At 41.8% G+C, this 11,720-nt stretch overlaps 1 protein-coding gene across 2 annotated transcripts; it reads right to left on the bottom strand.

Moving 5' to 3' along the window:
* Positions 1-110: 110 nt before the first annotated feature.
* LOC117427182 (ankyrin repeat and SOCS box protein 18-like) lies at positions 111-11,220 on the bottom strand. Of its 2 annotated transcripts, none has more exons than XM_034045630.2 (5): positions 10,173-11,220; positions 4,596-4,863; positions 1,355-1,859; positions 721-834; positions 111-296 (listed from the first exon to the last, which is right to left on the bottom strand). In XM_034045630.2, the coding sequence occupies exons 1-5, from the start codon at positions 10,465-10,467 to the stop codon at positions 111-113; spliced, it is 1,368 nt and encodes a 455-aa protein (XP_033901521.1). In that variant the 5' UTR covers positions 10,468-11,220. The 2 variants fall into 2 exon arrangements, with proteins under 2 accessions (XP_033901521.1, XP_033901522.2); XM_034045631.2 differs by lacking the exon at positions 10,173-11,220 and adding an exon at positions 7,523-7,824.
* Between the last annotated feature and the right edge of the window lie 500 nt (positions 11,221-11,720).

Here is an 11,720-nt window from a genome sequence, read left to right as displayed (position 1 = left end):
AAACCATGCAAGACATGCTGTGATTTCCATGCCCTTGTCCCTTGTAAACCCACCCTGAAGCAATACCATTGGCCCATCGATTTCACAACCGTCTGGTGGTGTGTCGGGGGCTAGTAGAGCATCCCCTGGGTTTCTAGTAAAAGGTATCGTTGTAGGAACTTTGGCAGTGGCAGCTGTGTAATGATGACATGACACTTGTGGCCGCATTGTTTCCGTATGGCGGAACGGCACATGTGCTGGAGACAACGAGGCTTGCCCTCCAGCGAAAACAGAGACTCGTAGAAACTCTGGTGAATCTGAAAAAGGTTAAAAACAGGTCAAGCTGAAAGCATTGCGTCTCTGTTTTTCTCGAGGCCCTACATGTTAACTCCTTAAACTTTTTAAAATTAGTAAATTAGATTGTGTAATTTTATACCACATGCCCATCTAACCCTCCTTTTATAAAAGCGATTATTTAATCTTACAGTCAGTCTATTAAATTCAACCTGTACAGAAACAGAAACCAGAGGCTTTGGGATCCAAACGTAGACACATGCACAGCCTCCTTCCTTCCTTCCTGTTGTTTAATGTAACTAAGTTGGCTCAATCTTAGCTGTAATAGTGTCTGTGTGTCTGGTATGGTGTCGGTGGTGGTGTGTTGGATCCTGGGATGTAGTAATGAAGCCATGCCAGGGTAGTTATCTTTGGGGGCTCCCTGTCTACTCTCTCCCATCTGCTCACCTGGTAGATTTCCTCTGGGACAGCCTCCATCCACTTGTATGTCACCTGGATTTGGTGGTAGGAATTAAACAAGACTTCAATTGTTTTAGGTGCAGAAGCACACAACGTCAACACCTGGTGTCCCCAAGAAAAAAGCCAAACACAAACAAGAATATATTATTTATTTTGCTTGAAACCATTGAAATGTAATATAAACACAGCAGCTGTTACATATCACACAGTTCTTTAAGTACCTCTGATCTGTTTTAATCAAATAGTAATAGTAATTACGCAATATTACGTGTATACCCAGTGTATCTTTCTCAATTAGTATAGAGCAATATTAAATATACAACAATTTTTATTATACAGCAATCTATAAACTTCAGGCCCTGGACGGTAGAACGGCAAGTAGTTTCAATTTTGAATGCATAGTTCATCTTAGCTCCAATATTGTCCAAAGTGAGCCCTTCCACTCCTGGTCTTTGTACCAACCCTGTTCTAAATTGTTTAACCGAACCTCTCCTGAGACCCTGAAGTAGTCAATTATATCATTTTACCTGTTAAACCTGGAGTGGAGCGGCCCTCCAGGACTGTGATTGGACACCCCTGGGAGTACACTAACTGTACAGCACAAAAACACCTCTGGTGTTACCTTGAGAAAAGCCAGTGGCCAGACTTTGTGAGCCCCGTGGTTGAGCAGGCTCTGCACGGTGAGGTGCGGCTGCAGGTCCAGCTTGAGGTTGCTGTTCTGCAGCACGTTGGAGAGTGGCGAGCCCCCGTTGTAGTCGATGGCATTGATGTCGGCCTTGTTCTCCAGGAGCAGCATGACCAGGCTGTGTTGGGTGTTCCTGCAAGCCTTGTGCAGCGGGCTGCTATTCTCCTTGTCCACTGCATTGGCATCGGCCCCATAGAGGAGCAGCAAGTGGCACACCTGCAGGTAGTTCTCCAGCTCCTCTGGGTTCTGGGCCCCAGCGCAGGCAGCCCCCAGCGGGGTCTCTCCAGACCTGTCAGTGCAGTCCACAGCCGCCCCATTGCGCAGGTACAGGTGCAGGTGATTGTTCAGACCATGCTTGGCCGCCACATGCAGGGGAGTCTCGCATTCCTCCTCACTGGGCTGGCCGACCACAGCGCCGTGCCTCAGTAAGACTTTGGCACATCTGAAGGCAAAACAAGAAACACATTGTTTTAATACCAGGCAATAATGCACACACGTCAATGCAGTTTGCATTGGAAAATGACTGTGTCTGAAATACTGTATTGGCAGTAGTGTGTAATGTATTTTTGGTTGCACTTTATGCCACAAATTCATATCATAAAATCAGTAGTGTTTCATAGGATTGCATAGGAGTAACATCTAAATAACCAATGCGTTGTTGTTATTTTGCAATGATTTTTCTCGTCCTAAAGATAGCTACATAAAAATGGGTACAAATTCATAATGAATTCAAGTGGAACCTCACAAAAATAGCAGCTAATGCATTGGAATTCACAAGAATTAGAGGCCTCTATTTTAAAGCGTTCTCTTTTTTTTTTTTTTTTAACCATTTTCAAACTCAGTGATTGATGAATTTTTCCTGTGACATTTTTGCCTGCTGTAGAAGCATTTCTCTTCAGCCAACACCGGTATGAAGCTTCAGTGACACCCTGTGGCCAGACCCCTCTCCTCACTTCACAAACAGTGCATTTAGAAATCAGTTAGTAGCATGTACTGTACACAGCTAAGGAAGCGACTCGGTACTAGGAAGCAGCTGTTTAACTTTTTTTGAATGTAAAGCGATGAATCGTATTTAAAATAGTTACATGCTTTGCAAAAAGCAAGCAAAGGGTCTTCAGCACAAGTGAAGGGGTCAGAGCTTGGACTTCAAACCTTTAGACCTCTTAACTCACTCCTTTACCAGTGAGAAGAACACTGTTGGAGTCTGAGGTGCTCGCTAACGCAGGGACACAGGCACACACTCTGCAGCGGGTTAGAGGAGTGGTCAGCATCCCGAAATAGAAAACATCTTGGAGTCTGAGGGTTTATACAGTGCATTGCTGCCATAAGAAAGTAATTAGTTGTTGATGCTCATTTAATTCAAGCCAGTTTTCTATCAAATGTGTCCATTGTTCCAGCACATGGAAACACAGTGTTGTCATTGTGTAAGAATGAGAACCAGGGGGTCTGCGGATGTGAATCTGTCTTTCCCAGTGCTCCCCAGCATGCTGGATCTCATCCCAAAAGGGATGCACAGAAGACAGGACCCGTGAGCTGTACACCGTTATAAGTCAGACGATTCACGTCAAAGGCATCTGTAATGATTAGCAACTACCTTGACATTGCAATTAGAATATTTAGCCCTAAGCAGTTGACCCAAGGCAAACAATAAAGGATTAAATAAATAGTGGGTGTACCATGACTACTCATGGAGTACTGGCGTTACACAAATTAGTAAAATATCAAGTACAATGTATGGAACAGAAATTCTAAGCTGAATGTAATTTGTAAAAGTGCAATTCCCTGGAATTCTGTGCAGTAGAATTTGAATGAACGCAAGAAAAATAAAAAAATGAAGGTACAAAAGAAATATTCACGCAGCAGGATTGAAACCAAAAAAGTTATTCACTGATAGATTGTCACCCTGCAATTGTGTTTTCATCACGTTATATTCATTCAGTTCATCACTTGGTGCCTCTTAGTAGGCAAATCCTCTTAGTAAGAAAAGAAATGGAAACAGTGACAGGAAGACACTGTAGCGGAGTCTTAGTGCCATCCCTGGCTTATTTTCTAAAGCTGCACAAAGCGTAAAGTAAAAATAAAAAAAAGTCAACAACGTTACCAACCTCTAATAAAAAGGATGACTTTTTGATACAGCTTTCTGGCTCATCTACCACATTGAATCAAACATCATTAGGTTTGATGGAGCCAACATGTTCGACACCCGAGCACGCTAATGAGTTGACGTCCCCGCCATCCTTCAGAACATAATTAGTGTGAATCCGGCCTCCAAATGAAGCATGGCGGACTTCAGACAAGAAAAAAAATGACCGAAAGGAAAGATTCAACATAAATAATATAGGAAGGAGCCTAAATTGGCCTGCAAATTAGCATAAGCTTTACACGTGTATAGCTCCCAGGAAGGAGTAAAAATATAAAAGGTGGATTCATTAATTGCTGTTATCTGATTCAAATTTAAAAAAATAAATATCTTAGTGCATAGTGCCATCTGGTGGCCACACATTAAATGCACTGTTGTTGGCCCACTGTAGAAGTAAATGTAAAAAAAAAGGAAATTTTGTCCTAGGCATGTATTGAAAATGTTCTTGAGATCATCAGCTGTTGCTAGCAATGTGAATATTCTATTGCATCTCCACACCAGTCGGTGCTGTTGTTCTCGCAGGCTTCGTGCAGTGCAGCCTTACTCCCTGGGGCCAGGTTTGTTGGCCCTGGCCTGATTCCGCACCCATAACATCTATCACTTTATAACGCTCAATTACAATTCTAAGTGAAAACTATAAGAAACCAAGTCACTAGAAAGCCGTTTTGGATAGTGCTTATAGTTTCTGATAGAGATATATATATATATATATATATATATATATATATATATAATGTTCAATCTATTTTTGCTCCTACAATGAGGTTTTAAGAAACGTGAGGTTAGAAACTTGATTTTCCCTTTTAAGAGTAGCAGTGTGGAGTAGTGGTTAGGGCTCTGGCCTCTTGACCAGAGGGTCGTGGGTTCAATCCCTGGTGGGAGGACACTGCTGCTGTACTCTTGAGCAAGGTACTTTACCTAGATTGCTCCAGTAAAAAACCCAACTGTATAAATGGGTAATTGTATGTAAAAAATAATATGGTATCTTGTAACAATTGTAAGTCGCCCTGGCACTGAAATGTTCTGCGCTCCCCTGACCTGAATGACTGCGATGTCTTGCAGAGGTGCAGGGGTGCAAGCCCGTCCTCGTTCAGCAGGTTGGGGTTGGCCCCATGTTGCAGGAGCAGCACGGCGCAGTCAGTGTTGCTGTTCTCGCAGGCCTCGTGCAGCGCCGTCTTGCCCCCGGGAGCCAGGTTGGGCCGGGCCCCATGCTCCAGCAGGTAGCGCAGGCAGTCTGTGTAGCCCTGCGCTGCCGTGATGCACAGCGGGTTGGTGAGCTCCCTCTTGTACTCCAGTGACCACAGCCCTGCAGGACACAAGGCAGATATTCATGAATCAGGCAGCACGATTGTAATACACAGAAACAGTGATAACATAGTTTGTGTGCTGCGTCTGGGATACGCTCAGGTCTTATGTCTTTTTAACCCACTTCTGTTAAATACTTGTTTTCACATACAGTAAAATCTGCAGCTATTTCTGCATATTTCAAATGCTGTCTTTTTGATATTTTTATTGCACACTTAGAGGGCACCAGCCTTCTCTGCCCAGAGCATGGATTCAATCCCAGAATCTCCTAGCTGTCCGACTTCTGCTTGAGCCACTCAACTAAACAGCCAAGCGAAAGCTCAGAGAAATACCCCAACAATAAGTATATACAGCTCGATGTAATTCATTAAATTCATCCATGATGTTCATAATCTTTCTGTGTGAATTAACAACAGCTGATTGTTAGTCATTATTATTTTTAGGATTCATACCTGGTGTACGCTGACACCCGGTAGTGAATAATAATTGTGAAATTATTTTTATAATAAAGTGAATTACAAAGCTACTCTTAAAAGGGAAAATCAAGTTTCTAACCTCAAGTTTCTTAAAACTTCATTGTAGGAGCAAAAATAGATTGAACTAATACTCTAATACCCTTACACCACCGGGCAATAGTCTATCTGTCATGTGATTGGTTCACATCACAGTCAGTCACGCCCCTTTTCAAAGGAACGCCATTCTCTCCTGCAGTCCTCACAACAAGAGAAAATGGCTGAATGTGAAAAAACTGCTGAATAGCGATTCTGTGACTTAATGGAGAATGAATTACAAAACATACTACAAAAGAAAAAATGCTCCAAACACTAAAATAATGATTAAAATGTCACTGTCACTGTTTTCTGACTCTGAAATTCAAACAAATTCAACTCGATGATGTAAACAAATATGACAGCCAGGATATAAATTGGATTATGCAGCAGCGTGCCAGATAAGGTTTTGGTCCGGGAGTAACTTACCCTCTAATTTTAACACTGAGAGGGTAAAATGTATTTTCAGGGGGTAAAATGCAACATTACTTTGAAGTCATGAATAATCTTATACTGTATACTCATTAATGGTAATGGGGTAGGTATTAAAAAAGAGCTTTCCATTTGAACTGCAATGTTACTTTGAACTACTGTACAACCATGCAGGTGTTCTAGAAGGTTCTTTATCGGCTCAGCGCATTTTTTTCAAGGCATCTCACTGACTCTGCCAATGAATTACGTTACTTATATTTTAACATTAAACTCTTAAACTCATTGAACATGTTAAAACTTCAATACAAAGCCGTACAGATAAATACAAAAAGGAAAAGCATTAAGAAGCTTCTTAATAAAACAGTTTGTTTAATATTATAGGCACCTTTTTTCAACGGAGTTCTCTGACAATGGTTCCAGTTGGATTTGTAGCTGGGGTGTTTATGCTTCAACCCGTGTAGCTTCAAATTTTTCTTATTCTTACTGTGACTGGTTGCAAAGACAACAGGGCTAGTCAGAGATTGGATAATGTTTGTTGGGTTGATTTTTCTTGTGTACAGTTTCCTAGTAACTGAAGACATTACATTCTGGGAGATGTAGTTGTTAGTGGAAGTTTTAGAGGAGGCGGGAGGGCAGGCAGACTTTTAAGCAGTGCAGTAAAATTGCTATGCATATTTTTACACATTAAATTTCAATTTAGTGCGTATTTCGGATCTTTTAATGCGTAAAAATGCCAAGTATGCGGCGTATCTGGAATGCTGGCTGTACGTCTAACAAAACTTTGATAACTATGCGGTATGAACTTCAAAAACATTTTGTTATTTATTTATTTATTTACTTAGGCTGTATCAGCTATATTTAACCAAAATATGTAGTCATATTTACTATCCAACCTTGCCTCGCTTATTTGACTGATTTATATATTAAATATGTACTGCAGAGAGTGGAAAATTAAATGCCCGTCGGGAAGACTATTGTTACCTCCAGGTGCTCCCTCAGGGCAATAATTTTCCACTAGTATAGCTGTCCTCTTCAGTCCATATTTACGATACACAGTCGTCACCACTTAGAACGGACGTGTTTGTGTTAACGTGATTCAACCGCAGTAAGCGATGAACAGTATAAACTCCCACACAATAACCGGTGTCTGGCAGAGCGTCCTTGTCACAGCTGAGAATTCTTCCTCTGACATCCCCTCTGGTGTTTCAGTTTCAGTTGTATTTTCGTCAGCACTCCTCAGCTACAGAAACCCCAGCTTTTTTATGCAACGTTGCACTGTTTGACAGAGTTCCAAGAATGCTTAGCAAGCGCACAATATCTAACAGACATTTTATTTACATTGAATTTGCATTTTTCTCTTTCCAGCTATGCTTGCTGTTGCAGTTAGTGCTGTTTTTTCAAACTGTAAACTGTAACGAGATCCAAACAGCTGAGTTTGACCGAAATATATGGTGTGCTTAATGCGGTATAAAAAATGTATTTGTTATGAAATCAATGGGAATGGCAAACACTATTTGCCCGATATAAACGGCTGCCCGAAATAACCCTGTACAGTGTAAGTGGTGGATACTGTGTGTGTGTATATATATACACACATATAAGTATATATATACACACACACACACACAAAATGTAGAAATTGCGGCACATTTATTATATATATATTTTTTGCATTTTTACCTGAGAGCCCGAAAATAGCTGTGCTTTTCACCTGCCACTTTAACTCATCCCTATTGACCTCGAAAGCAACGTTTACATCCTCGTGGTACCTCTCCACCAGGATCTCAAGCTGATTCAAGTCTGCCCTGAAGATGGCTCTGGAGAACCTTTCCAAGCTCCCTCTTGCTTCCTCTAAAGGCTCCTTCTTCAACCCGGCCTCCTGCAATACCTGCCTCTCCTCCTCCTCCACTGCCAATCCAGGCAGCTTCTCCACTGGCAAAGTCCTAGGCATTTAGCAGCCGTGTGCTTGTTAACTCAGCACAAGGGAATATATCCCAGGACTGCTTGCCATTATTCAGCTATATATACTTATTGTTGTCCAAATGTAGCTCTAGGCTCTAAGTCTGTTGTTATTTAAGTCCCTGGTGATTGTCAGATGACGGGATTCTTGACATGCCTGTTGTTTATGTAATTCATTTATGATCGCCAGTGTTGTGTGAGGCGCTACGTGACCACTTTAATATCTCGGCAGGGGATCAAGGTTAGAGTGCCCTAGGGAGGAGGGCCAGCTGTGTTTGATCCACTTCTGATATCACATCTCAATGTAACTATTCCATGTGATCAAAGCATACCCAGACTAATCCAATCCGATAGCCCCTCTTTCCCAAACCTTTATGTACAAGATAGACACATTAAATCACAAACGAATAAACTCTATATAATGTAGGTCCCCCTGAATTGCATATACAGTGTTAAAGTCCAATTAATAACTAACTGGAAGCATGCATAGTACACTGAAAGGCTTTGATATTTATAAGTTGCCAAGTATGATAAGTGGCAGCACAAGGGTCCCATGTAGACAGAAGATGTTATTCATACAGTACCTGTCTGCCAGTTAAAAGCACTTCTAGACACCCCCTGTACTCTCTGTGAGAGAGGCCTCTGCCACCCGTCCGCTCCAGCTCATCCAGAACTCCGCTGCTCGCCTGGTGTTCTCTCTGTCACGCTTCTCCCACGCTACTCCACTGTTCCTGATCACCGCTCACATCCAGTTCACGTCTCTTGTACTCTCCTACCGATGCCTTGACCAGACTGCACTCGGCTACCTCCAGACCCTCATCAATCCCTACACCCCCACCCGACCTCTCCGCCCCGCCTCCTTCGCAGTGGTGGAATGATCTTCCTACGGATGTCAGGACTTCCCAGTCCCTGATCACCTTCCGGCGCCTCCTCAAGACACATCTCTTCAGACAACACCTGTAAAACTCAACTCTTCCCTTCTGGACAATATAGCACTCTGCCTTTAATGCATTTTAACTTGCACTTATCTGCTTCCGATTTTACTGTATTTAATCCTGCAAACCCAATCTGTAGTATTTTGTATTTCACTTTACAGTCGTATCTAACCCTGATGTAACTATCAACACTGTTATCGGCTCTTGAACTGCCCCGATATCAAATCGTACTGTGTTTTGTATTTGCTCTTATCAGGACTGAAGTCATTGTATTTTGTATCTTGTTCTTAATTGTACTGTAATTCTTGATATGTATTATTTGTATACAATTGTAAGTCGCCCTGGGTAAGGGCGTCTGCTAAGAAATAAATAATAATAATAATACAGTACCTGTGCTGTACTCTGACTCATCTCCGACACAGCTTTCAGGATGGGGGTATTGATGCTATTATGTTGTTGTGTATGAAGTTGTTTTTTAACATGTGTTTTTAATGGCTATTTGTTAAGTCGATGCAGAGAGCTTCAGTATTGTAAAGCCCCAAACTATTGGACACTCTACTCAAAGCCTGATTGGCCTGACAAGGTATTCTATATTCATGCCGAATTCCACACTTCCATCTGGCCCTCATTCATAGGAACTGCCAAAGGAATACATGTACACACACCCAGTAGACAATCATGGGTCCTTTTTAGGTTTGCAGCCTTTAATTGTTTAAAAGAATATTCAAGATGATCATGTAGTGCAGCTTTTTGTTGTGTATTACATTTTGGCCACTTGCTTTGATGAGGATAGACTAACTTTCCAAAGTGTGTAAAACCCTCCTGTTGATATGATCAGCCTCTGTCACAAACAGTACAGGGGGTGTCTACAAGTGCTTTGAGCTAGCAGATATGATTAAATGCCATTAGAAGATCAGAATAGGATGATAATGATCTGCAGCTGACTTGCACAGTACGTATTGGAACCGGGGAGCTGACAGTTAGACAAAGTTAAACATTCAGAAAGTGTTCAGACAGCTTTTCAAAGAGCAGATTCTTAGACAATAACAACACACCACAGATTCTGAAAATAACAGTACCTAGGTAGTTCTTTCAAGCACCCGATCTTTTATCGTGTTCAATATTATTTTTTTAAGCAAGGGGAGGATACAAATAAATGTACCTGCATAAAACTTTAAAGACAATAAGAGATCTGCTTGCACTTTGGTTCCTAGGAATGTCAGAGGATGTAGGAGTTGAACCTCATGACAAGCCACACACCAGTTAAAGAACGTTGAGAGGTCGAAGATTAACATGCAGCAGATGCACAGCAAAAATATTTTAGTAGGTTAAAAAACTGAAACAAACATGCAAATATGTTTAAAAAATAAATTAGTAAATGAAAGAAGAAAAAGTCCCTGCAATATAATGTACTGAAGTAATAAATTACTGCGCACCCATTTTAGTGGCTGTCCATTTCAGTTCATCGCTCTGGAATTCGATCTCTTTGTTGATCTCTTCCGAATCTGAAAATCCCTCCTGCAGGTCCTTCCAGTGCTGGGAGAGGAGAGTCTTCAAAACATCCGGGCAGGAAAATGTCAAGAGGGGCTTTCTCACAGCGGGGCTAGCTTGTCCTGTAACCCTTGTCAGGAGACATGCATTCTTACTCTTCAAATTATTCTGAGTGTCACTCGAGTTCCTCCGCGCAGCAGGAGAACCTGAGGAACACACACTCACCCTTGTGGACAGCATTGCTTGGAAGTAAGAGAAGCACACACAGACCTCCCACCTCAAACCTTGCTCAGTTGGGATGACCAGGGCTTATTTATACTCGATAGTCCGGCTTTGCTATTTATAATTAGATGGGAATTTCATTGGATCTGGATTTTACATCACAAGTCTCTCACAATCACTCTGACCCACTCTCTTATCTCTTAATATAAGTGGCATGGAACAGCCCTGCAGGTTACTAATATTTGTAAATACGCCAGACATTGGCTTAGTGTCTGGATGCATTTGTCATGATATCACCCACAATGTGATCTTGGATCAGGACCCAACAAGAGGTGACACAAAAATAACAGTGGCCATAACACCGCTGTGTCCAGTGAGGTTATTGGATGGAGGGTTGATCATGCCCCCTGGTTACATGCCATAAATACTACCCTCAACATTCTTCATTATACTGGTAGCCACATGAAATGCTTGTTCAATAACAAGGTCATATTGCACAAACGTTACGTGTCCTCTTTGGTTGTGTAAAGATGCACACCTGGAAAAAAGGTAGCTGCAAATTAACAATGCTTTGAAAATGAAAGAGAGAAACACAGTAGCAGGATACATATTAAAGCATATTGATCAAATTATAGTAAGCACATTTAACTACACCATCCACTCAATAAAAACAACTGGAGAAACCATGAGTCTACTAGTTAAGGTTAGCTTTTCATGGATTACCAGACTGGTAAACTATTTGAGAAGTTCATAACTGTTAACAATATCCACCGTCAACTGCCCAGCAGCAAATACCGGCTGCCCCATCTAAACTAAACTGGATTGTGCAATCCACTGCTTCTTTAGCTCCTGAACCTCAACCCTCACCTTCGTTCTGCAGGCCTGTCTCTGGATGGGTGAGAAGCACAGGGCTTTGGCACAGACCATGCTGCTGGCCTGGCTATGAATGCTCTGTAACTGCAAACTCTTCTCTGCCATGGCTACACAAACACATCCATCAAACAAGGTCAAGACATGTTTTGTGTTTTAAAGCTTAGCTAGCATATTCAGAACCATACAGAATTTGTATTACATGGAAGTACAATCTGCAGTGTTATGTTTTTGTATATCAATAGTACTCAAAACAGCTGGAGGAGCTCGTGGTCCAGGCTGGTGGATCCCAAATTCAAATAGGAGTGTGATACGTGAGAAATATGTGTTTACATCCTACACGTGTCTGGGCGTTAGTGGCAGACCCATGATGAAGCACACAAGAGGCACACAAACTCATT

The sequence above is a fragment of the Acipenser ruthenus genome, chromosome 11 (genome assembly GCF_902713425.1).
Source record: "Acipenser ruthenus chromosome 11, fAciRut3.2 maternal haplotype, whole genome shotgun sequence".
NCBI classification, from domain to species: domain Eukaryota; kingdom Metazoa; phylum Chordata; class Actinopteri; order Acipenseriformes; family Acipenseridae; genus Acipenser; species Acipenser ruthenus.
Note: the sequence above shows the minus strand (reverse complement) of the source record. Positions and strands in the feature narration are given on the sequence as shown.